Raw genomic sequence first — 27,258 nt, forward strand, 5'->3', positions numbered from 1 at the left:
CTCTGAGAACGGGGGGGCCTGCCTCCTGCACGTGCTCAACTAGCTCATCCCCCACGGAAGCTACGTCGTTTCTCCCAAGAACCGAGTTCCAGTCTTCAGACCCCCGATGACCGGGAGAGAACGGTCACTGTAGAGCCACCTGGGACGCAAGCTCCGGCCTGCGATCACCCCCACGGCGCCTGCAGACCTGGGCCACGTGGGCTCACTCCGAGGCTCGGCTCCCCGCTCTGGCCTGCCCTGACTGCTCCCTGCGACCCCGCTTCAGACGCCGCTTCGGAACTTGAAATCGTGCAGAGCAGGGGCACCGCTGGGCACAAGCTGGGCACCAGAGAACAGCAAGAAGGTTCCAACTCAACCCCATCACACATCTTCAGGGTGGGGAGAGGGTGACGAGGAGGACAGGGGAAGGGGGGACTCGCATCCAGACTCTGACCCCTGACCCCAGTGGTGCAGAATGCCTGGCGATCGCACCCTGACCCAGTCGTGTACTGGAACTTGGAGACGTCAGTGAGGTAGGTGGTATCAGCCCCGTTTTACAGGTGGGCAAACTGAGGCAGAATGGAATGCAACAGCTCGCTTTTAATAACAGCATACAAAATCTAGAGAAAGCCCCAAGCCGTCCCTGTTCCGGAGCCCAGTGCAAACCCTTGGAGCACAGAATAAAAACCGACGGGAACAAGCCCCGCCCCCTGCCTTTCCTGCCCCCAGGGGGCCTCCAACGCACAGCAGGGGCCCGCAGGTATTCCAGGACTTCAGACACAGCAGCCAGCGGGCAGCAGAGACCGGTGACAGCGCACTCCCGTGGGCTGGCCAGGCCTCTGCTGCTGAGGGCACGTGGGTCCTCACAGGCGGAGATCCTGGCTGGCACCAGGCTACGGGCAAACCCGGGGGTCGTGTGCCACCCACACTGACCATACTGGCCGCCTGGAAGCCAGTTCCCCTTGGCCTCGGTGAGTCGGTCTGAGAAAGGGGACCAGCACACCCAGGCAAGGGGGGTCACCTCCGGAAAGCCAGAGATGAAACCCCAGGCCCTCCGGCCAAAGGAGCATGTGCCTTCCTGGGAGCACGCCACCCCCACCCCAGCCCAGCCGCTGCTGCCTGGTCCCGAGCCCCCCACCTGTCCTCGTCCACGTTCTGGGGCTCAGCCGCGAGGCCTGGGGCGGGGGGTCTCCAGGTGGGAGGTGTGTGGGCGGTGCCCTTTGGCTGGAAGCGAAGGCCATTCTGGCGGGACCCAGGCCCGTCTGCTGAGCTCGAGGCCTCCCTGGACCGGGGGTGGGTGACATGTTCCCAGCCCAGGGCCACACCATCCAACGGCTGTGCTCCCCATCTCCCCAGGGGCCCCCTTAGGGCCACGCTAGGGAGGACAGACAGGTTGGGACCAACGCGGATGCTGAGGTTCATTGGCACAGAACTGCACGATCTTGGCCGCTTCCTTCATAAGCGCGGACCCGGGGCACACGGGGTGCCCCAGCTGGGCGGTCTCCGCCTGCTGTCGAGCGGGACGAGCACTTCGGGTCGGCGGGGTGGACACCCTGGACGCTGGCTGCTCCTTTGCTCTCTCCACGGTGTCTGTGGTTGTCTTTGGGTGCAGAGGGCTCTCCAGAGACGGGCTGGGGGAGATGGGTGGGTGGGCGCAGGGCAGGAGCAGAGCCAGCGGGAGGAGGAAGAGGCACTTCAGTTTGGGCTGGTGTTCGTGGAGCGGCCTGGCCCCGGCGCTGGCTGTCACAGAAGACCCCGGTGGCGGGGGGCAGGTAGGCACTTGGCAGCACTTGCAGGGCCGGGCCGGGGCTCCGTGGGGGCTCCGCGCACGGCTAGGTCATCAGGATGGGCTTCTGCCGAACTTCCAGGATGTCTGGGGGGGGGGGGGACAGGACAAGGAAGTCAGGAGGCAGGGCCGCGCCGTACTTCCCAGGCATTTCCTCCTCCCGCCGCGCAGGCTGCAGGGCTGTAGGGCCTGGGTCAGAGGCGGGGACGTGGGGTGGGGCCAGGCCCGTCAGCGGGGACAGGGACACCTCTCCCAGAGGCCCCACCCCGGGTGTGAACAGGGGCCTGACTTGAAATGATGGGACAGGGTGGGTCACCCCTGAACGGGCCTCAGGAACCTGGGGCCCAGGAGTCAGGCTGGCTACAAAGAAGCGAGGCGCGTTGTCCACAGCAGGCGGTACCTGTTAAGATCCGATGCAGCGGCAACGTGACGTAGGTTAAGTGTGCATAGAGAAGGAAGTTCCCGTCCGCTCTGTTCAGCTTCAGCCAGGACCCGACCAGGGACCGCCCCGTGCCGGACAGGGACCGGGACCGCAGGTTGGTGGCATTGTGCAGGTCAGCTGGGGGGCAGGAGGCTGGGTCAGGGCGTGGGACACCTCCCGCTCCAGGTGACTCCTTTCTGCCCCGCTGCGCCCTCTGCGGGCGCTTCATTACCCTGGCCTGCGACCTCTGCCCCTCCTGCCCTCTGCCCACCCCCTCCGTCAGGGCCGCACCCGCCCCTCCAAGCTCTCCCCACCCCCTTCTCTGTCCTGGAGTCTCCGCCGTGGGGTCATGCACCCCGCACACTGCTACTCCTCTGCTCCCCCGTGGTCCTGCCTGTCCCTGGAACTAGGTGCCACCAGCCTGCCGGACACGGGCGAGGCTGGGATGGCTCGGCATTGTCGCCCAGGGAGGCAGGTGGGTGGGTATCCGTGCTTTCCTACAGGCGTGGGTCTGATCCGAGATGAGGGCACTGCCCGAGCTCACAGGGCGGTCAAGGCCAGCGCTGGAGTCTCTGGGTCTGGGGACAGGACCACTTGCACCAGCGCCCCAGCTCCCGTCCTGCCGTCCTGCCACTCGTCCAGCAGACACGCCTGGCGCTCCTGCCCTGCCGGTGGGGCCGCTGGCCTGAGGGCCACGGTGCAGACGCACTTGCACTTGGGGCCTCACCAGCATGGAGCTGAGTTGAAACTCCCTCCGGCTCCTGTTAGCCGGCCCCCCTCCTGGAGTCCACTCTGCACATGGACCGCGGAGTGGGGATTTTAATATTCCAACTGGACCTTGTTGATCCCTGGCTTACAGCCCCCGCCCCCGGCTCCCCACGCCCCAGGCTCCCATGGCGACATGGCTGCCCGCTGGCTGCACGATTACTGCCGGGGGCCGACACCACAGAGGCACAGGGGCGCCGCGAGGGACTGCAACTGTGTGGGCCAGACCCAGGGCCTCTGCCCAGGCAGGCGGGAGGCTGCGGAGGCCTGGGCACCCTGCGGGACCCCACTGAAGGCTCTAGAGCCGGGTGGGAACGTCTGGATACCGCCTGCAAAGTCACTTGGGCTGGCCTTGCCAAGGCATTGGGGGTGCGCTACGGAAACGTTGACCAAATATCGCGGGCTGGTTTTCCTTTTCTGCAGGCTGATGTTTAAGTTCATGCATGTGCATCACGTATCAGGGAGAGGGACCCGTGTGCGTGGCCACGAACGATGTTACAAATACCCAGCTGGCCCCGGCAGAAAGAAGGCTGCCCGCCCGGCTCTAGAGCAGGCTGAGTGGCCAAAGACAGCGCAGGCGAAGTCACAAACGCATGGACGGGCCAGAGCCCACTCCCTCCCTCGGCACGCACTTCCGGCCACTGCGGCGAAGTCAGACCATCGGCATCAGCAAGCGCACGGACCCCTAAGACTGCAAACGGCCGCTCGGTCCTCACTGAACAGACACACTGGAAGGGGGCGTGCCTGCGGCAGGGATCTGTCTGTTCAGCCCCTCCCCGGGCAGGCACCCTCTCTAAGAGGAATGAATGAATGAATGAATGAATGAATGAACCGAGAGGCACCAGGGGCCGGTCACCTGCACCGTCGTCCTCCCGGAAGAACTCCTCGCTGTCGTTGGCCGAGTGAGACTTCTTCATCTCGGCGATGCGGTTCCGGGGCACCTTCCTCTTCAGGGACGGGGAGAAGAAGGTGGGCCGGTTGTTCCGCTCCGGGGTGGGGGGGGTGCTGAAGGAGGCCATCTGGGGACAAAGAGCCGTAGTCACAGAGCAGCCGCCAACCAGCGGGGCCCAAAGCCCACTCCCTTCCCTCAAACGAACCCCGACACCGAGCTCCACGGGGGAGCACCTGGCCGGAGGAGGGGTCTCGGCCGTGGTACCGAGCCCACCCTTCTGAGGGCTGAGTGGGCACTAGGACGTGGTTTCAGCTCAGGGACCAGCAGGACCAGCCGCCAGCTCTGCCCTCAAACACCGGCAGGGGCTGGGTTAAGTGCAAAGACTGGCTGCTGACGCTGCTCAAGCACCTGCCACAGCACGTGACTCCACAGAACTGCCACGAGACAGGCCCGCACTGACCCCTCGGGCCAGTGAGGACACGAAGGTGGACAGCAACTTTAACTCGTCCAACGTGAACTTTCACGTCATCCGGCAGGATGATGGCAAAACGGATTGCAACTCAGGTCTTCCGCCCTAATTTCTTCTCTTGGCTAACATGTCCCATCCCCGCCCCCCCGGCATTCTTCCACACACGCTATGGCTCAGTGGTCCGTGCTTCCGGCCCCTCCTCTCTTCTAACCGCACTGTTCAGTTCACCGAACATCCTCCACACCCACGTGGGGCCTGGCGGACGCAGCACCAAGCACAGACAGGCACCTCACACTGGCCCTGCCCTCAAGGAGCGCACAGTCTGCTGGGGCCACAGACCCAAAGAGAAACAACCACAGACTGCATGCTGGTTGCTGAGACAGATACAGAGAGGCAGGGACCACAGGGGAGCACAGAGGCAAAAGCCCGAGAAATCAGGGAAGGCTTCCTGGAGGAGATGCCGCTGGAGCCGGGTCCTGAAGGACGAGTAGGAGTTCGCCAGGTGAAGAAGGGGGGGAAGGGCGTTCCAGGCAGAGGGAACGTGGCCCCTCTCCTCCCTCCTCCCCATGCAAACAAGAATCTGAGAACAAGACGAGCTGGGACCCAGACTTCCGGAGCCCCGTCAGCCTCTTCGCCATGGCTCTGACGTCCACCAAAGTCCCGGCGGCCGCTGGCTCCAGGTGGTCCTCCCACAAGTCAGGGAAGGTTTTTAAAAGATAAAAAACAAACACCAGAAACCACAATACACACAGAATCTGCATTTGTCATACGCTGGTTACAAATGACCCCCCTGGAAAAGAGGGTAAGCAACGGTGAGCACAGAGGTGGCGGGGGCCGGAAAGGTGCCCAGGAGGTCAGGCCCTGCCACTCACAGCTGTGTGGCCCTGGCAAGTCCCTCCCCGTGACCCCAGGACCCCCCTGCTAAGAGAGGCCCCTGCTTGGAATTCTCACCCATCCTTACAAAAAATACCATTTATTTTATTCTGCTTATAAAACACATTCATTGCAGAAGATACACAACAATGGAAGGTATAAAGAAGATAAAGAAAACGCCCTCTGGCCTCCTGGAGGCGTGCCTGGCTAACATGGTTTGACAGAATTAAAAGTCCGGCAAACCCTCTCCCGCACCTCAGCACATGAAGCATTATTTACGTTCTTAGGAGTCACCCCCCAGCGGGTCACCAGCGCAGTCACTACAGTGGCTGCTCCCTGGACTCTGCGGGCCAAGCCCTGTGCAGGCGCTGGAGGTGCAGCGGCTCCTCTGAGCCTCCCAACCCTGCAGGGAGCAGGTGTCCCCCCATTTCCGGGTGAGCACACTGAGGCTCAGAGAGGGAGACACTTGTCCCAGGTGGCGAGCAGCAGCGCCCAGACTCCAGCCCACAGCCTCCCCAGCCCCTCTCCTGGCGACGCGCTGAGCAGGCTGCCTCCTGCCCGCCGTGCTCACATGCCCGTCCCCTTCCAAGACCCCGGGAACCGCGCTGAGCAGCCCCGGGAACAGCCGAGCCGGCAGAGCGGCCCGTGGGCTGGAGGGGGGACTTCCTCCTCCGAGCCCCGCGGGCGGCTGCGTACGGCTGCCCCGACCTGGGTTCCACCGGGAAGGATGGTGGCCCGGAAAAGGCGGCTGCAAGGCTGTGCTGTCACACCAGGTCTGCCGACAGGGGAGCCCTCCTGCCCGGGGGCGGGGGCGGAGCAGCTCACACCTGGGAAGCACCCGGGCGGGCAAAGAGCAGAGCCGATGCTCAGGGGACAGGACGAGGCCAGCTCCTCACTGTCCCCGTCTCACAGGGAAGGCCTGTCACCGGCCTACGCTCGCCCAGCAGGTCCACTGAGGCAGGCGCCAGCGCACGGTAAACCCAGCCTGGCTGCACCGACAGCTCAGAGGAGCGGACAGGGCTCTGGCCCACCACTAACCTGCTGTGTGACCCTGGGCAAGTGCCGTGCCCTCTCTGAGCCCCGGCCTCCTCACCAGAGTGGGGACCAGGACACCTACCTCCCCTGGGGCTGTAGGATCAGGGAGACGGTGGGAAGCAGAATCAAGGGACGGGGAGCCCTGCCCGAGCGGGGCAGCCCTTACCCGCTCGTGCATGGGCGAAGCCGGGCTGGAGTCCTCTTCCGTCCCGCAGGGGGACGTGTCCCCAGTGGACACACGGCTGACCGCCATCTCCGCGTGGCCCTTGCCCTGGGGCCCCTTCATGCGCACAAACTCCATGTTGTTGTACTTGTAGAAGCCAAATGACATCTTCTGCGCCATGCGGGCGGCCACGCTCACCTGTGGGCAGGTGGCAAAGGCTGAGCCGGCTGGTGGGCGGGGCCCCTCCCTGGGACACGGGCTGCCCGGACAGTCGTCCCTCCCGGGGCAGCCCCACAGGCAGGGCAGTGCTGAACACTTGGGGTCCCCGGCTGACGCCCCCCTCACTGCCGGACGACCCTACGCCCGGCAGGCCCAGAACCCGAGCCCGCCTCCCACCCCCCACCAGGCTCCAAGGAGGGAGCCTCGGGTGGCACCCAGCTCCGGTGAGAGCCTCCGCCTGGTCCCTGTCCCTCAGGTCCGTCAGGGCCGGCCCGGGAGCGTTCTGCTCGGAGCGGCCGTGGGAAGGTCGCCAGCGCTGGCCCTGAGCCCCCTGCGAGGGCCTGGGCACGGCAGGCGCGGTGAGGAGGGCGGCAGGGAGGGGCTGGGCCCGGGCCCCGCGCTCACCCGGTTGTCGTACACCTTCTTGAGCGCCTCGTAGCGGATGGAGCCCTGGAAGATGACCCCTTGGAACATGTTGGTTTTGTCACTGGCCACCAGCTCTACACAGACCATCTCTCCCTCCCCCACAGTCATGTCGCTGAACACCTGGGGTGGGAGCAAGCGGAGAGAAGACGCCAACTGTCAGCTGCCCACCACCCACCCCTCACTCGCCCCGAAAACTCCCACTTAGCAGGTGAGAACGCTGAGGCACAGATGAGCCACCTGTGGCCACCCAGCTCCCCCCGCTCCGCGGACCCAGCGCAGCCTAACTGCGCGGCAGGGGCAGCGTCCAGCAGAGGGCGCTTGTGACTGCGACTCGGGGAGGGAAGGGGATGGACTCCTGGCCCTCATCACACCTCCAGGCTAAGAAGTTAGGCAGTGAGAGGACTGTCCGGCCCAGGATCCAGGGTCTCCCCGACTTCGGCCATGGGGAACCAGCCCCTCTCACCCTGAACTTCTCAGCTTGTATGCAGGCACAGAGTGACCCTGAGTTTTGAGGCCACACAGATTTCAAATCTCAGCTCCTTGGATGAACAAGTTGTGTGAGCCTCCAGGGGCCCTTAGCCTCCTGAGCCTAGGGTGCTTCAACACACCATCAAGCCCTGGCTGGTGTTGCTCAGTGGATAGAGCGCCAACCTGCCACTCAAGGGTCGTGGGTCTGATTCCCGGTCAAGGGCACATCCCTGACCCCTATGGGAGGCAACCAATCTATGTGTCTCTCTCCCATCTATGTGTTTTTTTTCTCTTTCTCTCTCCCCTTCCCTCTTTCCCTTCCTCTCTCTCTCTCTCTCAAAAAAAAAGATACAATCAAATCCAGGAAAGCATGGGACCCTGGAAGCCACGCCCCCTCCTCAGAGGCTGGATGACCCGCAGCCCTGCCCGCTGACACCTAGGGTCCCAGGCTGGGGCCGTGTGGGGGGAGGCACATGTTTAGAGTTTATGGCGATAATAACGACCCGCCTGCAGGCCAGCACTTCCGTAGGCCTTTCCAGTGCTGCCTCCCACTCAGGCGCCCTCTGACCTCCGACCCTGAGGGTAAGTAGGACGAGGAGCACGACTTTACAGGTGGGAGAACCGAGGCTCCATGCTGGGGGGCACCCTTGCTCCTCGCCCAACACCAGGAAGAGTGGGGGCCACGTGGGTAGGAGTCCAGACCCGCCTGCTTCTAGCCCTGCCCCCCCCTCCACCGCCTCTGCACGGGGGTGAGGCCTGCGGGAGCCCTGATGGGGGACACGCACCTCCTCGAAGCTGTCGATCATGAAGAAGATGTTGGGGTAGCTGATCTTAGACTCCTCCCCTTTGCTGTCCATGGGGTGTTTACTGGGGGACGCAAACACTTGCTGAAAGAAAGGGGGTTTAAGGGCGCAGTGAGCCCCCCGCACCCAGGCGAGCGTGCTGCCTAAAACACACCCCTTCCGAACAAACCCAGGGCGGGCAGGGCTGCAGTTCCCGGCGCGGCGGCAGCTCTCGGTCGGCGGCTCACCTGGGATTTCTTCTTATGGATGTGGATGTCGCCCCCCTCAGAGCGCGTGCACACGGCACACGTCACCATGTAGTCCAGCTGGAAGAGAGCAGGAGGGGTGCGTGGAGGGCTCGGCTGTCCCTCAGCGCCCCCCTCTGCCCGGCTGCTGGAGCCCCGCCCCGCGGACCCTTACCTTCTGGAGGATGAGGTTCAGGCAGACGCTCTCCTCCCAGTCAATGTCAGGGTCCCCCAGGCCTGGCAGCTTCTTGGAGTCCCGCCGGTACACCTCCACCTCCACCTCCACCTCGGGCTCGGCCTCAGGCAGCTGCAAGCACAGGTGAGGGGTGAGTGGGTGCCCCTGTGGCACCAGTGCTTTCTCCCTGGCCACCGCACGGGGCAGGTGTCAGCACAGATTCCAGCCTGCCCCTCAGCCTCTAGCTGAGACCCTGAGTTAACCAGGAGCTGAACCCCCCAGGCTGCACGGGGGTGGGGGAACCCAGCCTCCTGTTCCACCCACACTCTGCTCCCCAACCCACAAGCAGGCAGCCCATCCGCCCATCCACCCTCCCCCCTCTAGCGCAGGTAGCCGGCAGGTTGCTATGGCGACTGGCGACTCTGCAGGCTGCAGGATGCAAGGGGCGGAAGCAGCCTGGGCTTGCCGCAGAGGATGCAGAGTGCGCATGCGCCCAGAGGGCCCGCAGTGCGCAGGCGCCGCAGAGCCCAGAGCCCAGAGCCGGCGCTGCACCTGCCAAGGGCTTTACTTTCCATTCTTCTAAGCCACCTGGGAAGCTGCCACCAGGTTTCCCCACATCCCCTCCCCGCCCGCCTGCACCCCCTCGGCCCATGGGCCTCCTCAGATCGCTGCCCGCCCCCTGCCCTCAAACACCGAGCCAGACCTGGCAGCCCCCTCCCGCTTCGCACGTGCGGGTCCCGCCACACAGAAGGTCCTCCGCTCACTGCGGTGCCCGCTCTGTCCTACAACACGCAGCTGAAGTCACCTCCTCTCTGCGGGCCGCACCTGCTCCCCATCTTCCCACCATCGCAGCTCTGTGTCCCTGGCTACGCCCTGTCCCAGCAGACTGGGGGCTCCCCAGGGCCAGGGCCAGGGCCAGGGCTGATTCATTTCTGTACACAGCTCACTGGGTGGTCAATGGAACATTCTAGCACATGAACAGCTGGACACATGCTCCCATGGACTCAGGCTCCCTCGCTGACCTCAACACCCCCCGATTTTCAGGAGCGTTCACCCAGGGCTCTGCTCCCTCCCCCACAGTCCTCCGCCCTGGCCAGGGAACCTCTGTCCCGCCAGGTGAGAGCCGTATCTGCCCACTCACCCCACCTGGCCTCCCCCGCGCCCTCCTGGAGGGAGAATCGAGGCCGAGGCAGGTTAAGAACACCCTCCCTGGGGGGTGGGGGCGGCCGGGGAGAGGTCAATGAGGGAAAAAGGAGACTTATGTAATACTTTAGACAATAAAGAATTTAAATTTAAAAAGATAATAATAATAACAATTAATGGGATCTACGAGAAAGCCAAAAACCTGAATGCGAATCTTAGCTTTGCTGCCAACTAATTCGGTTCTTTCGTGTGTGAAACGGGGGCCTATGCGATGGGATTGCAAAGGCACATCCCCGCGGCCGCTCTCTGGCCTCTCACGGTTCGTCTCATCTCCCAGACCCTTCCAGCCCCAACGACTGGTAGAATTCTGGGGGTGATGCACGCAGAGGGAACCGGGCATCACCTCGCCATGCGGTTTTGGAAACTTTAATCTCTGCTTGGGAACTGGACAGTGTTCAAGGCCCACAGGCCACATTATAATATTAAATGCGCGCGCACACACACACACACAAACACCCTCCCCTCACCAGAGCTGGGGCCTCGTCTCGGCTGCAGCGGACTGCCTTTGGGAAAGACCCCGTCTACAATTCCAGCTCCAGCAGAGGCCTAGGGCCAGGGGTGACCCCCCCGCCAATCGCTCCTTGTCTCCTGCTGCTCCCTCCAGCATCGGGCTCAGGGCTCTGTCCGAGGCCTCCTGTCTCCCTCCTCTTCCCACGGGCTCCCGGGGCCCAAACCTCTACCTCTGTCCCTGACCTCCCAGCCCTGTTTCAGACAGCGATCCCCCGCCTGGAAGACAGCCCCCAGGCACCTCGGACCGACTCGGCCCGTCCAACACTCCCTCCCCTCCTGCTGTGAGGGCACCACACGCCCCTGCCCAGTTCAGTCACCTGAGGCCCTGCTGGGTTGAGCCCACGCCCTGGGTGCCAGCTGACCACCCTCTCACCGCTCCCTCCCCTGGTGCAGCCCCGCCAGAGCCCTCCCAAGCAGCCCTGCCTCTGCCCGACCCTCTCCAGTCCACCCACTGCTGAGCACTTGCTGGAAGGCCCTCTGACCGCATCCCTTCCTGTGGCGTCCCAGGGCTTTGGAGAAAACGCCTCAACTCCTGGGCGTGACTTTGGCGTCCCCGTGTCCGGCCCCTGCCTCCCAGGTCTCCTGCGTTCCTCTCCTTCAGCGCAGCTGCACACAACACAGCGACGCCGGACGCGCGGGGTTCTACGCACTGTCAGGCCCACCACTGCGCTGCTGGGAACACCTTCCCTTCCTTCAGGACGCATCTACCAGGGGCTCTGCTCCCATTCCTTCTGGTCACTAACCATGCCAACCATGTACTGTGCTCCGTCCCGGGGACAACAGTCCCACAGCCAGCTGCCTGCACACCAGCCGAATGCCAGGGACCCAGGCCAACCCTGGGGTGTAGCTCAGTCCCCCCACATGTCACGAAGCCCAGCCAGACCAGCTGTATTGCCACCGGCATGCAGAGGGCCAGCGTGGCAAGAAGTCACCATGTCTCCTTTGCAGGGGGTGCCAGGCCTGTCCATTTGCAGAAAACCTACTCTGCACGTGGCAAGCCCCAGGAGCAGGCACACGGCAGGGCGAGGCCTCCAGGGGCTCGAAGTACACCCCAGCTAACAGGCCTGGCCCGCAGGGGTCAGGGCCCCGGAACCCAGGGCCAGGCAGGCTGCACAGTCCCAGCTGCTCCACAACCCGCCCCATTTGTGTTTAAAAGAAAGCCGTGCGTTGCCAGGTCTGGCACACGGGTTGCTCAAACATTTTAAAACGAAAGCTTCTGAAAAAAGGGCAGGAAACACGCAGGCTGCTGCGTTAACTCCTCCACACACTTAAACACGGGGGACGAGAAGCCTTGGGCGAGTCGCGTCATCTGAGTGCTTGCTTTCCTCATCTGCAAAAGGGGAGCGTACATCTGCCCCGTCAAGGTGCCGCGGGGACATGAGATCAGGAAGTGGGGAGCTCCACTGGGGGGCCCGTGGTCTGGGGTCAGTGCGCGGCCATCACCATCACCATCATCCCCAGGCCAGGTCACCCTGTCCATGGGCAGGGAGGACCCTGGACTCCGGAGTCTAAGCTTTGCTCTACCATTTATTTACTAACTAGAGGCCCGGTGCATGAAATTCGTGCACGGGGGGTGGGGAGTGTGTCCCTCAGCCCAGCCTGCACCCTATCCAATCTGGGACCCCTCAAGGGATGTCCGACTGCCCGTTTAGGCCCAATCCCGGTAGGATCGGGCCTAAACGGGCAGTCGGACATCCCTCTCACAATCCAGGACTGCTGGCTCCCAACTGCTCACCTGCCTGCCTTCCTGATTGCCCCTAACCACTTCTGCCTGCCAGCCTGATCACCCCCTAACCACTCCCCTGCCAGCCTGATTGATGCCTAACTGCTTCCCTGCCAGCCTGTTTGCCCCTAACTGCCCTCCCCTACAGGCCTGGTCACCCTTAACTGCCCTCCCCTGCAGGTCTGGCCCTCCCCAACTGCTCTCCCCTGCAGGCCTGGGTCCCCCCCAACTGCCCTTCCTTGCAGGCCTGGTCACCCCCAACTTCCCTCCCTTGCAGGCCTGGTCCCTCCCAACTTCCCTCCCCTGCTGGCCATCTTGTGGCAGCAATCTTGTGTCCACATGGGGGCAGCCATCTTGTGCGTTGGAGTGATAGTCAATTTGCATATTACTCTTTTATTAGATAGGATTATGAGAGGCTGGCCGAACCACCTCGCCTCTGAACCTCAGTTTGCTCAAAGGTACAACAATGATAACGTTGCTGCCTTCCAGGGTCACGGTGAAGGCTAACAGCAATGTACCCCACCTCCAGCAAGCATGTGCGACTGTCTGCCCATGGCTCCCGGCACACAGTAGGTACTCAGCAACCCTCATTTCCCCCTTTGACAGGCACGGGGACTGCAAGGAAGGCCGCCTGGCTTGCCAAGAGCAGACCCTGCTGGACGCTCGGCCAGGCCGGCGGAGGTCACGCACCTTCCTCCCGTCGACCCCGCTCTCGGTGCCCGTGAACGCCAGCTTCCGGCGCACGTAAAAGAGCATGTCGTCCTGCCGCGGCGCCCATTTCTCCATGAAGTAGGTGGAGAACATCCAGGTCCAGAAGGCGATGCGGTCATCCTTCAAGCACCCTGCAGGGGGCCAGACAGCAGTGAGAAGGACCGTCAGCCTGGCCCTCACCATGTGACCTTGGCCAAGCCCTGTCCCCCTACGCCCCCTCCCCCACCTACAACCTGCATTCCTGGACAGAAATCTGCCAGGGTCTGTGCTGTCCAGAGCCCCTTCTCCCACCCCACCCCCACCAAGGGGCAGGCAGAGGGGCTCAGGGACACCTCCTGGAGGCCCGACTCCCCACCCAGGGGTGGCCCGAAGGCCCAGCTCCCAGCCCCACAGCTGCGCGAACTCCAGCCCGAGGATGAATCAGCAGCTGCAGTGGCAAGGAAAGACCTAAGGAGAGGAAACGTCACGGGCTGTCACAGGCTGTGGGCTGGCGCTGGGGCAGGAAGGGCTCTGCAGGGGAGATCAGTCGTCATCAGACAAGCACCACCCTCAGCCCACATCCCCACCCCACCCCAGGCTGCAGCAAGCCCCAGAGAATCGACTTAAAGGAACAGCTGCCCCTTTGCCAAGGAGTCTCGGCCGCGGGCAGAAAGCAGCGAAGCCGTGCACGGCCCCCACCCCTGCGCTGCGGGCCCCCCACCCCTGCGCTGCGGGCCCCCCCACCCCTGCGCTGCGGGCCCCCCACCCCTGCGCTGCGGGCCTTTCAGCCGGCCGGGTCTGCTCTGGCTTGGGCTCCGGGGGCTCTGCTCTCTGACAAGCAGTATTTCTTGAAGGTAATTCATCTGTCACAATGCCTCTGCACAAGGAGAAACGCTACCCCACCCTCCCCCCGCCGCCACAGAGGGCGGGAAAGCCCGTGCTCCACGCACTCCCACCTGCTCTGTGACAGCGGCACGCAGTGTGGCTCTCTGATGCCCAGGCCCCTTGTGGTGAGCGTGGGCTGACGGAGCCAGGGGCGTGAAGGCCCGTGCCTGGCGCCGAGAGGATCAGAAGCTGGGTGTCCTGCCTTTCTGGACAGATGCAGGGAGACGGCAGGATCCGCTCCAGAGCTGCTTCGTGTAAACTCAGGGCACCCCTCGTTGCTGGTTCCTTTCTCTCTGCCCCAGAAGAACCGGTCCCATTGGGACCTCGGGCTCCTACTGGGTGCAGCAAGGGCCTGACCTAACCCTGCACGTAGAGACGGGGGACCAAGCGGCGGCGGGGACCCTCCCTCGCCCTCACAGGCAGTTCAGCGGCCCGACCAGGACTGCCCGCTGCCCTGACTCACAGCCCAAGCCCCCTAGGCCTGGGGTCAGCCATCAGGCTCTGGAAGGCTGAGTCACAAGCAGAAACCCCAGCCTTAGTTTACTTCAGCCACAGCGCTGCCAGCGAACCAGGCTCCAACCAGCCCCCGACCCCTCCCCCTCTGCTCCCACAGCCCGCCTGGCTCCAGGGAGGAAACAGAAGGGGTCTTCTCCAGCAGGGTCTAGGTCAGCCTGATCAACATAAACGCAGCCTGTCAGCCTGGGGGAGCGGGGGGGGGGGCAAAGGCGGAGCCTGCAGGACTGACAGCCTCTCCCAGGCTCCCAGGCACCAGGGGAACCAGGCGGGCTGTCTGCACCACCGATCTGAAATTCCCGCCACACTTCCACAACAGGCAACGCCCGACTCATGCCACTACAGACCCCCTGCGAAATTAAGCAAAGGCGCTGTGCTTAACTATATATATAAAAGGCTAATATGCAAAGTGTCCCGTCGGGAGTTCGACCTGGAGACCGGGAGTTCGATCGCTTACTATGATGTGCGCTGACCACCAGGGGGTGGCACGGAATGAAGGGAGGCCCCAGCTGGCAGCCGGAAGGCCCCAATCGGCCCTGATCGCCAGCCAGGCCTAGGGACCCTGCCCATACACGAATTCGTGCGCCGGGCCTCTGGTTCCTGGATAAAACCTCAACTCCTGCCTGGCCGGTGTGGCTCAGTGGTCGAGCATTGACCCATGGACCAGGAGGTCACGTTTCGATTCCCCGTCAGGGCACAGGCCCAGGATGCAGGTTCAATCCCCAGTCGGGAGAGTGTAGGAGGCAACCAATTGGTGTTTTTCTCTTTTTCTCCCTCTCCCTTCCCCTCTCTCTCAAATTAATAAAAACATATTTTTAAAAAAAATGCAAGAAGAAACACCACAAACACAAGAGCTGCCCTCCCGAACATTCAAAGCTGCCTTCATGCCCAAGAAAGCGAAAGGAACAGGAAAACCGGGAGGGGAATCCAACCCATGAGCGAGGCCGTAATAGAAAGAGTTCACATCATGGCGGTTAGGGAAGAAAGCGTGTAAGACCCCCACAGACAAATGGGTGAAATACCCAAATAGGGAACAGACCAAAGGGGAATACAAGTGCTTAGCCAAAATGGGGGAAAATATTGATCTCCCGAGTAATCAAAATTTCATATTAAAAGAACAAGTTGTCATTTTAAGAGGGCAAATTTGGTAGTATTTATTTTTAATTTTTTAAAAATATATTTTATTGATTTTTTTACAGAGAGGAAGGGAGAGGGAGAGAGAGTTAGAAACATCGATGAGAGAGAAACATCGATCAGCTGCCTCCTGCACACCCCCCACTGGGGATGTGCCCGCAACCAAGGTACATGCCCTTGACCGGAATCGAACCTGGGACCTCTCAGTCTGCAGGCTGACGCTCTATCCACTGAGCCAAACCAGTTAGGGCTATTTTTAATTTAAAAAGTATATATTTTTCAATTGATTTCGGAGATGAAGGGGGAGGGAGGGAGGGAGAGAGAGAGAGAGAGAGAGAGAGAGAGAGAGAGATCAATGATGAGAATCATGGATCAGCTGCCTCCTGCATGCCCCACACTGGAGATCGAGCCCGCAACCTGGGTATGTGCCCTGACTGGAAATCGAATTGTGACCTCCTGGTTCATAGGTTGATGCTCAACCACTGAGCCGCGCCAGCCGGGCCAAATCTGGTGGTATTAAAAAAATACCCCTTAGGAAAACGGGAAGATTCTTACAAGCTAACCGTATTTACCATCGAGTTGCCCACTGCTAGGTGCTTACCCCAAAGAAATGAAGCCTGTGCCTACCACACACGGGCCCCCCCATGTTCCTGAAGGCTTTGTTCCTAACAGCCCCGACTGGGAACCAGGAGAACGGACGCACGGAACATGACCCTGCCACTCCATGGGCGATCACGGGCAATAAAAGCAAACCACTGCCCACCGCACAGCGGGCAAACCGCAAACCCGTCCTGCTGAGCTGAGCGAGGGGTCACTCAAAGGGCTGCGCACCGTAAGGTAACAGCCACGCGACGTTTCGGAAAGACATAACGATAGTGACAAGAGCAACGGCAGTTTCCGATGGTGGTGATGGTTTCACAGGTTCGCAGCCATCAGACGGTTCACTTTCCGGCGGATGTGGTTTATCTTACATAAACTACCAGGGGTGGGCAAACTTTTTGACTCGAGGGCCACCATGGGTTCTTAAACTGGACCGGAGGGCCGGAACAAAAGCATGGATGGAGTGTTTGTGTGAACTAATATAAATTCAAAGTAAAGGAGCGGAGGGGGGAGCAAGAGAACCGGATAGAACAGCTGGATCCGGCCCGCGGGCCGTAGTTTGCCCACGGCTGAACTAGACTCTAATAAAGTTGATAAAACATGGTAATTATGGAAGCTGGCAAGGGTGCATTGAGCTGGGAACTCTCAGATGTGCAAGAGAACAAATGAGCGTTTGTTTCTAGGACTCTGTCTTATGGAAGAGAAATAAAACAGACAAAAATAAAGCCTTATGCACAACAACATTTCCTGCGTTATAATGACAGCACCACGCTATGGGTTCTGGGGACCTTCTGCCTGCTCCTTTCCATGTCTCTGTCGGGGTGTGGCCTGCTCGGATGAGGTCACTGGATCCCAAACTTCCCAAGGTCGTGTGGTGCAGTGACTGTGCGTGAATAAACACACGAGGGGTGACTGGACCCTGTGTGGCCTGTGAAATCAGTGCTGTCTTTCTCCCACAGGTAAACCCTGGACCCCGAATCTTTCTCCAAGGCCTGACCAGCAAGAAGTCCCTTGGGTGACAGGCCTGGGAACTGCCACGCCAGCAGAGCGCTCCCTAATCTCCAGATGCCCTCTGCCCCCGTCTCCCTGACATCTGGCCTCGGGACAGAGGGTTTTCCTGGCCCTTGAGTTCAGTGGATCCACTTAGAGGACATGTGGTCAGTCTGGTCACCGAGCCGCTCGCTTGGGCAGCACCACGGACAGCTCCACGCCACAGGCCTGCCTTCCCTGCTGGCCTGGGTCCCGGGAATCAGCCTTGATTACAGTCCCTTCTTCTCATCCCTGGAGGTTCTGTTTTATCAAGTAGCCACAAAGGCTGCATTAGCAAACACCAAACACACCACAGCTCCGCGGAGAAATGCAGGGCTGGGTTCCTTCAAGCCTCTGGTCACAGAATGCTTCTGTCCGCCAATCGGCACATAACCTTGCTTTATGTGTGACTCTGAATAAAGACACCCTTCTTTAATATACGGCTGGTTCACTAACAGCGAACTCCAGGCCAAGAGCACCATCACTCCTGCCTGAAGCTCACCGGACGTGCATGTCCTCCATAAGGCCCCTTGCAGCCTCCGCGTGCCCGGGGCCAGCCAGCACGTTAGCACTATGGCTGGGGCCGGTTCAAACGGCAAATCACCGACACAAAGCACACAAAGGCACTAAGGAGACGGCCAAGGACCCCCGTTTACGGCGGGAGCTGAAGCAGGAGGCAGAGCCCCGCCCTGTCCCACCTCAGCGGGGACACGCCTCTCAGGTGACGCAAATGTTCACCATTCTGCACGTCTCCAAGGAACCTCGAAAGCGCCCTAAGTACGGATTTGGGATTAGAAGTAGATGTTAGCAAGTAGGCGAGTTTGCAAACGCAGAGTCCATGAGTAATGAGGATGGGTGAGGATCGGGAAACCCGGCGTCGCCAGCTCCGAGGGGCCGCCGCTGGGGACCTGCTTTTGTAACCGCTGTCCTCCAACTTCAGACCTGGGCGAGCCCTCTCCAGGAGCAGCTTCAGGGCCGGAGAGAGGGCTCACGTCTCCCTGGCCCGATCAGTGCTCTAGGACCGGGGTCCACAGATTCTGTCTCCTGGACAACACTGAACGGGTGACGAGTGCCAACAGCTCGGCAGGACACCTGAGATGTCGGTTCGGTGGCAGACCGCGCAGGAGAGCAGGTTCTGAGTAAAGCGAGTCGTCGTCTTCTGCTGGTGGAGGGTCTTGCCTTCCGTTTGTAAAAAATGCAAGACGGGTGCAGCTCTGGGTGCGAGGTCTGCCTACAGTGACCAAGGAACGCGGAGCGGAGGACAGCTCAGCAAAGCTCTTTCACTCCTGACTGCAGGCCCGCGAGGCGGCCCGGTGAGCTGGGAGCGCCGCGCTAGCTGCAGCCTGCAGTGTCAAGATAAGGCGACTGACACCTTGGAATCCGGGGCTCGCTGGCACCTGGGGCTCACACCCGGCCCCGCGCACAGACACATGCAGGGCGTGGATACCTGAGGAGACAGAGGACCTTCAGGTCACCCGCTGGGAAGCCAGGAAATCAGCTCAGACTTCTCCCAAGCCTCCCCGTTACACGGCTGAGCCCCAGGAACAGCCCTGCCCCAGGGGGTAGGGGGGTGACAGTGGCCTCCTGAGCGCTGCTGTGCTATGATATCCAGGAAGGACGTCTGGATGAGCATCCACTTCCCAGCAGAGTGGCAATCCATACTAATAATAGACTAGGGCCGTCACGACCAGACGGACGACCGGTTCAGGCGGGAGCTCCACGCAGGTGCACTGGGCCCACCGCCAGGTGTGGGGAAGCGGAGTCCGGGTGGGAGCAGCCCGAAGCTGTCAGGGCCGTGGCCTGCGGGGTCAGCGAGGCTGGGGTGCGAGGTAGACCCCAGGTCCTCAGGCGCCGCTGGGGGAGCGTGGCCGTCCAGAGCAGGAGAAAAAGTCCTTCTTTCCGGAAGAACATGGAGGGTTTAAACGTACATAGAGAAACCGCGGGGTACCGACATGGCTATGTCAGTTCCCCGAGCCGCCTGTCGGTGCCCGACCACAGGCTTCACTGTGGGGTGTAGGCCCAGACGTGGGCCAGGACGTGGCCGTGGCAGCTGGACTCACCCCCGGCGTCGCCTCAGCGTCATGACTTCACGACGTCACCCACAAGTGGCCATCGCTGCTGGTCTGTGGGCCCCAGTGAGCCGGCACCGTGCGTGCTCAAGGGCAGCGCTCTCTGTGTTTCCGTTGAAAGGATACCGTATGTGATGGTGCTGTGGATTCCTTAAGGTTGAAACGGGGCAGCCTGAACTTGCTTACAATGTGAACTTCTCTCCGTATTTTATTTTTATTTTTTTAAATTTAATTTTATTTTTTTATTGTTTAAAGTATTACATATAGTAGTACATATATCTCCTTTTTTTTCCCTATTGAGCTTCCCCCAGCCTCCCCTACCCCCTGTCGCATGCCCTCATCCCACACCCCCCGCAGTGTCTTGTGTCCATTGGTGTGCTTATATGCATGCATACAAGTCCTTTGGTTGGTCTCTTCCCCCGCACCCCAACACTCCCCAGCCTTCCCGCTGTAATTTGACAGTCTGTTCGGTGCTTTACTGCCTCTGTATCTATTTTTTTGTTCATCAGTTATAATGTTCTTTATTTAGAGAAATATTTTTCAAACTGAAGGTTTGAATGACCCACTAGAATCAGTGGTTCTCAACCTTTCTAACGCCGCGACCCTTTAATACAGTTCCTCATGTTGTGGTGACCCCCAACCATAAAATTATTTTCTTTTTTTTTTAATTGTTTGAAGTATTACAAATAGTAGTACATATGTCTCTCTTTTTTTTTTTTTTCCTTCCCCATTGACCTTCCCCCGGCCTCCCCTTCCCCCTTCTCTCCGTATTTTACTGCACAGTCTTCTCGGGCTCAGGGAACCGGCGGCACTGGAGCGCCAGCTTGGCCATCCCACACAGCCAGACGCCACAGGAAGCACAGAAATGCCAAAGCCCCAACTGAACCCGCCGTGAAACAGACCCCAGTTCACATACTGGAGCGGAAACAAGAAAACGGTGGCACCTGTTGGACCTCAGCTGGGACTGTGCCCGCGGGTCTCCCTGCAGGGTTCCTGCACCCTGGCCGTGGCCCAATGCCCGGGGAAGCTCTGCAAGCCCTGATTCTGGAGTTACGGACCTTAGCAAGGAGGCAGGTGCACAAAGGTGGAGTCGAAAACAGCAAGGTTAGACTGGGTGGGAGTGTGTGCATTTATACACATGTATGCCCATTTCCCCCGGTCTTTTCTGAGCTGTGTGAGAGCATGCTCTGCACATGACAGGATGCCGGATACTCCCGTGTATTCCCCAAAAGCAGACACTCCTACATAACAATTCTCCCCCCAACCACGTGAGGAAGTCTCCATTCAACGGCATTAGGGTTCAATCCACAGGCCCCATGTGAATTCTGACAACTGTGTCAACCACGTTCCCCACTCCCCACCCCCAGGATCCCATCCACCTAGGATGGGTCCTCTGTCATCCCTGTCCCTGACAGTTTTTCAGTTTTAATTAAAAATCATAGACTTTTGCCCTAAAAAAAATAAATAAAAATAAATAAATAAAGGAAGACCCGCTGGCGCTCCGAGTTAGGAGCCAGCGGTCCCGGATTGTGAGAGGGTGTCTGACTGCCGGCTTAGGCCCCCTGAGGGGTCCCAGATTGGAGAGGGAGCAGGCTGGGCTGAGGGACTCCCTCCAGCCCCGGGCATGAATTTTGTGCACCGGGCCACTAGTTTAACATAATTAAACTATTTTCCACAGAGGTGATTCTTTAAATGTACACTGGGAAGGAAGGGAGCTTTTATATCTTATAAGGCTTTCCACATTAATGCAAACACAACATGGGGTTAGAGCAGGGGTGGGCAAACTTTTTGACTCGAGGGCCACAAAGGGTTCTTAAACTGGACCGGAGGGCCGAAACAAAAGCATGGATGGAGTGTTTGTGTGAACTAATATAAATTCAAAGTAAAGGAGTGGAGGGGAGAGCAAGAGAACCGGATAGAACAGCCGGATCCGGCCTGTGGGCCGTAGTTTGCCCACAGCTGGGTTAGGGGAAGCCTTTGTCAGCACAGTGTTTAAGGGTAGACTTGGTTCATGTTCTTTTTTTAAAAAAAATATTTTTTTAAATTCATTTCAGAGAGGAAGGGAGAGGAAGAGAGAGAGATAGAAACATCAATGAGAGAGAATCATTGATTGGCTGCCTCTGCATGTCCCCCTACTGGGGAAGGAGCCACAACCAGGGCATATGCCCTGACCAGGAATCAAACCCTGACCTCCTGGTTCATAGGTCGAGGCTCAGCCACTGAGCCACACTCTTGACCATTGTCTACTTGGGTAAGTTAACCTCTCAGGTCCGTTTCCTTATCAGTAAAATTGGGAGAAGAGCAGCTCCCTCCTGCAGTTACTATGGAGACCAAATGAGATCCTACAAGGGGCAGGAACAGCACCTGGCACTCTGTGAACCTCACTGAATGAAGACTGCTACTGTTACTGCGGATAACGCGGAACCACTCTCCATCAACTAACCAGACGTCCGGAGTAACCCGGAATTGGATTTCAGAGGGCATTTCGAACCCACCCCTATTCTTTTCTAGACCCCTAAACCACACGGGTTAAGCAAGCCCGTCACCCTAATCTTCGAAGTGTACAGCCATCAAGCATGATGGTCACGTACAGCAACGGGGAAAACTGTCCAAGAGCTACTCCCAACAACGCACACTGGGGTCGAAGCGGAGAAGTTTCTGAGGACGATTCTACCGGACCTCGAAGAGAGAGTTACGCACACGTCCCTAGAGCCTAAGCACTTGCCAATTCTTTTCAACAAGGAGGCATAACACTCATTCCAAAAGCAGTGTGCACGTGCCTCCCCCGTTCCCCCCCCCCCCGCCCCGCAATTACAGGCTAATCTCACTCCTGGATAGGAACGTAAAAACCTTGAATACAGCATTAAAGGGAACCCATCCGTCCACTGAAAGGACACGCCATGAATAAGCAGGGTTTAATTCAGGAATACCAGGAAGGCCCAATGTTAGGAAATCTACTCATTTATTCACTATATATTCATAGTTCAAGTGAGAAACAACACACAATCATCTCCACAGATGTAGGAGAACAATAAAGTTCAACTCCCATTCTGGATCTAAAAAATAACTCCCCATAAAATACGAATCTTAACATTGTTGTAAAGACACCAGACATTTAATTAATATAATAGTGAATGTCCACTATAATTGAAAAATGAAAAATAAACAAATAAAATAAAGGAACCAAGACACTGCAATTATACAAGGAAGATACTGAGAACAGACACTGAATATAAGGTCAAATTAACATTAGTTATAGGTGATGTTATACCTGACCTGAAAATGCAAAAAAAAAAAAAAAAAGAAAGAAAAGAAAAACCTATTAAAAATTATTCAAACTTCAAAATAGAAATCATACGGTATTTGGGGACAAAATCACTACATCCAGAAACCAACACTTTTTTTTTTTTTCATTTTTATTGATTTCAGAGAGGAAGGGAAAGGGAGAGAGAGAGAGAAACATCAATGATGAGAATCATTGATCGGCCGCCTTCTGCACGCCCCCCACTGGGGATCGAGCCCACAACCCAGGCATGTGCCCTTGACCGGAATCGAACCTGGGACCCCTCAGTCTGCAGTCCGACGCTCCATCCCCTGAGCCAAACCAGCCAGGGCAGAACCAACACTTTTGATAAAACCAACACTCCGAGCTCTGGCCGGGTAGCGCCGTTGGGAGCATCATCCCAAGACCCCAAGGTGGCAGGTTCGAGCCCAGGGGTCAGGGCACACACAAGAATCAACCCACTGTCTGACCAGTGTGGCTCAGTGGTTGAGTGTTGACCCGTGAACCAGGAGGTCACAGTTCCATTCCTGGTCAAGGCACATGCCAGGGTTGCAGGCTGGATCCCCAGTAGAGGGCTTGCAGGAAGCAGCCGATCCAGGATTCTCTCTCATCATTGATGTTTCTATAGCTCTCTCCCTCTCCCTTCTCTCTCTGAAATCAATAAAAACATATTTTTTAAAAAAGAATCAACTAATGGATGCATGAATAAGTTGAACAAGTCTCTCTCTCTCTCAAATCCTATCTAATAAAAGAGTAATATGCAAATTAACCGTCACTCTGTGACAAAAGGGCAGCCCCCATAGCCACAAGATGGTGGCGTCCAGTCCCCTCCGCCCTGCTGCTGGAGTGTCCGGGCCTGTCTGCCGGAGCAGCGAGGCTGGATCTGCCGCCGGAGGGGGTGGATTGAGCCTCCCCGCTCCACCGCTGCTGCAGTGTCTGGGCCTGCCAGACCCGACGGGGTTCGCGGGGACCAAGCGGCAAGGCTGGGTCCCCCCCCCGACACGGCAGACAGAGCTCGGACAGCAGGGCTTGGGGGCTTCCTTAGCAAGGCAGCGATGGGAACACCCCCAGGCCCCGCAGACAGAGCCCGGACAGCAGGGCATGGGGCTTCCTTAGTGTGTCAGTGTCGGCGATGCCCCCAGGCCTGGCAGACAGAGCACACTGCAGGGCATTGGGGCTTCCTTCGCGTGGCGCATGGCGGCGGCAGGCAGAGAGCGGACAGCAGGGCATGGGGGCTTCATCTCCATGGCTGCAGCGAATCCCCCAGGCCCCGCAGAGAGCAGAGAACCACGGGAGTGGGCCTAAGCCACCAGTAGGACATCCCCTGAAGCTCCTGGATTGCAGAGGATGCAGGTTGGGCTGAGGGACCCCCGTGCACGAATTTCATGCACCGGGCCTCTAGTCAATAAATAAAAAAACAACAACACACAAACCAACACTGCTAGTTAGAAGCTATATTGGGAGGAGTGGTTATATTGTGTTTGTTTGTTTGTTTGTTTTTAAAAAGGCTGGAACAACTGAGAAGGTTTACCAAGTTCTTAGCCGAGAACATTCAAATCATAGAGCAATTCTACCTGATTTGATCTATCAAGTTAACATGACCCAAAAGAAAATGCAAGAGAATGTGAAACAGCCAGGAAAATGTAGAAAGAGTGGCGTGGGGACATGACCCCTGGCATGTATTAAAATGTACTGGAAAGCTAAGTCCCATGTCACGGTCCACCCAAACTACACATTCCCCGTCAGTGGCGCAGCCATGAAGCCTAGGGCTGCCCGAAGCCTCTGTCATGCCGGTGGAGGAGGTCCACTGCAGAAAGGAAGGGCCAGAGACGCCCAGAACGGAGCTGGAGAGCAAGGAGGACCCCGGGTCCTAAGCACTGGGGACTGCTTTTCTTCTGGAGGTTTCAACTGCCCGTTAGCCAGTAACTTTCTCTTTTTGGTTTCTTCACTTGTGACCAAAAGAATCCTAACAAATGCAATACTCAAGACTCACCAACTTAAAACAAAAACAAAAACCTAAAAGCTTCCCTTGACCCCACATCATCCGTAGCTATGGCCTCGTCAGAAGCTGATTCCAACTGGAACCTTTCGGCCCTCTTTTTCTTGGACCTATTTGTTCATTTATGGACTAGAGGCCCAGTGTATGAAATTTGTGCACTGGGGGGGGGGGGGTCCCTCAGCCCAGCCTGCCCCCTCTCACAGACGGGGAGCCCTCAGGGGATGTCCTACTGATGGCTTAGGCTGTGTCCCGGCCGTGGTCTGGCCTCCCTCTGCGGGAGGTGACCAGGCTGATCAGGGGAAGGCGCCAGCCCCATCACCCCACTGCTGCTGCCACTGCTGGCCGCCGCAGCCGCCAAGGTGTTTTCATCAACACGGACTCCAGTCCCTTCACCACGAAAAAATGACAACTTTCTTTAGGCATTTTCAAGATGTGTCTTTCATAGGATATGACCCTTCCTTCCTTCCTTCCTTCCTCACCTGAGGATATGTTTCCATTGATTTTTAGAGAGCTTGGAAGAGAGAGGGAAAGACAGAGAGAAACATCAGTGTGAGAGGGACACTGTGATTGGTTGCCTCCTGCATGAGCCCTGACCTGGAGCCCTGCCAGGGAGGAGCCTGCAACCTAGGTACATGCCCTTGACCAGAATCGAACCCGGACCCTGCGGTCGGCAGGCCGAGGCTCTATCCACTGAGCCAAACCGGCTAGGGCAGGATATGACATTTCTTAGCCCTCCAGCAGCGGATCTTAGTTTTTTCCTCCAGGAGTGAGGTGGAAAAACCCTAGATCACCTTCTTGGATTCTTATTTCCCAAGTTACCAAGAACACTGCGAGTGGTGGCGTACAGGGAGCTTAGCCAGTGAGCGGTCAGAAAAGGTGTTTCCTCTGCAGCTCACGTGCAGAGGCCCCCCTGCGTTGTGTCCGCTGGGCTGGGGGCGTGCTGCCTGACCAGACGCCCTCCCTCCCTCCGCGGCTGGAGCGCGGGACGCTGGCCTCGTCGCCCGGGCAATGATGCCAATGTCCCGCCCCGGCCGCTATGGGTGCCACTATCTTTGTGACGGAGTGACGGTTAATTTGCATATTGCCCTTTTATTAGATTAGATGTGTCAGTTTCTACCATCACTCCCCCCTCCCCCCGCAGAACTCTCTGACTTTATCTCTGTACCTTCCATCAATTCTATCTCCAAACAACCTGGGAGCCAACCACTTTTCATGAATGACTCTCACGCCCGGCCCAGGGGCCGCCGGGGCCCGCCTATACGGCCCAGCTTCCTTCTGGACCCCACGCTTAGGTCAGTGCTCGTCACTTCCCTGCTCAAAATCCTCCGGGAGGCTTACATCCTTACCTCCCTCGGGCTCTCTGCTCAAGTATCCAGCTTCTCGGGGAGGCCTTCCCAAACCACCCCACTAAAAACGGCAAAGCCCACCCAGCACCCCATCCCACCTCTGCTTCTCTCCCCTCCGCAGCACTGGTCGCCGGAGGCCACAGTATAAACCCGACTATTGTCTGTTCGCTTTCCATCCTTTCCTGGCACAGGAGCCGCCAACTTCTTCTGTTAAAGTTCCAAACAGAAAACACCCGAGGCTCCGCAGCCCACACGGTCCTGTCTCTGCTTCCGAGCCGCCGCAGTCTCACAGGGGAGCACTGCGCATGGCTGGGCTCCAGCGGAGGTTTGTTTACAAACACAGGCGGCAGGGGGCCACTGTCTGCCGAGACCTGCCCCTCGAGAACCGGCCTATTTTAACAGAGAGAACCTGAGCTCCATCAAGTCTGGACACTTTTCCTCTTCGATTTTGTTCACGGACGGAGTCTTAGTCCCCAGACTACTGTTTGACCTACAGGAAACAGTAAGTATTGGCTAATTGCATGAATAATGAAATGAACTAAGTGATTAACGACAGCAAGGGGGTACTGGCACATCATTAGACAGATCCATGGAACCGAAAAGGAAGGACCGAAATAGAACGAAACCACATGGTCCTTTAATTGACATAAAGACGCCACTTCAGCTCACTGAGGTGAAGGCGATGGTGCGTTATTTCGCACTCGACAGCTGGTCCTGGCACAGCCGGCTAAGGAGGAAAAAGAGAAGGCCGAGTCCCTGCTCAGGCCTAAACAAAACCCAAGAAGATCACAACTTCTAAATGTTATAACTAAAACCATTAAAAAAAACCACCATCAGTTAATTTTTCTGTTCTCTCAGAGAGAAAACCCTTTCTAAGTAAAGCACAAGAGCTATTAAAGAAAAAAACGATAAACCACGTAAGAAATCTCTACAGAGATAAAAACCCACACACCATAAACGGGAAAACGGGGAACCCCTTCGTGAGGGCTGAGTGCCTTAACAGGTAACACGTTTCATACGACGCCTCAGAACATGGAACAGCATGAAAGCAAAGAGGGATACGAATGGCTTTTAGGACAGGGAACACACTCAACTTCCTACAACTAGAGAAATGTAAACGAAAACTATTTTTTTTCACCTACCCACACACCTGATGACACTCCAGGTTCAAGAGGGTGTGAATGGACATGGAGGTCACACCTGACAGTGGAAGGTGGACTGATAAAATCCCTATGGAGCTCTAGCTGGTATGGTTCAGTGGTTAGAGCACTGCCCTGTGCACCGAAGGGTCACGGGTTTGATTCCCAGTCAAGGGCACGTACCTGATTTTTTGGGGGAGGGAGGAGAAAATGGTGGCCAGATAGGCAGATCTCTCTTGCACCTTCTCCCAGGGCCAGACTGGAAACAAAACTAAAGTGGGGAACATACACCCAGAATTCCCAACTGAGGTCCAGTCTCTTCAATAAATGGTGCTGGGAAAATTGGACAGGTATATGCAAAAAAAAAAAAAAGAAACTAGACCACCAACTTACACTATATACAAGAGTAAACTAAAAATGGATAAAAGACTTAAATG

At 58.2% G+C, this 27,258-nt stretch overlaps 1 protein-coding gene across 3 annotated transcripts in view; it reads right to left on the reverse strand.

Annotated features, from left to right (window-relative positions):
- Nucleotides 1-559: 559 nt before the first annotated feature.
- KIAA0930 overlaps nt 560-27,258 on the reverse strand; it is a 39,979-nt gene continuing 13,280 nt past the window's right edge. Inside the window, exons 1-10 of one of the 3 annotated variants that reach the window (XM_080663079.1) lie at nt 13,201-13,350; nt 12,825-12,976; nt 8,699-8,830; nt 8,527-8,604; nt 8,282-8,383; nt 7,008-7,148; nt 6,387-6,581; nt 3,808-3,970; nt 2,166-2,324; nt 560-1,852 (exon numbers count right to left, since the gene is read on the reverse strand). In XM_080663079.1, coding sequence (XP_080519205.1) covers nt 1,812-1,852; nt 2,166-2,324; nt 3,808-3,970; nt 6,387-6,581; nt 7,008-7,148; nt 8,282-8,383; nt 8,527-8,604; nt 8,699-8,830; nt 12,825-12,938 — 1,125 coding nt within the window. In that variant the 5' untranslated portion in view covers nt 12,939-12,976; nt 13,201-13,350 and the 3' untranslated portion in view covers nt 560-1,811. Of the gene's footprint in view, nt 1,853-2,165; nt 2,325-3,807; nt 3,971-6,386; nt 6,582-7,007; nt 7,149-8,281; nt 8,384-8,526; nt 8,605-8,698; nt 8,831-12,824; nt 12,977-13,177; nt 13,351-27,258 lie in introns of those variants that run through there. The other 2 variants (XM_080663080.1, XM_080663078.1) reach the window with 2 other exon arrangements.

The sequence above is a fragment of the Plecotus auritus genome (genome assembly GCF_963455305.1).
Source record: "Plecotus auritus genome assembly, chromosome: 3".
Lineage (NCBI taxonomy): Eukaryota > Metazoa > Chordata > Mammalia > Chiroptera > Vespertilionidae > Plecotus > Plecotus auritus.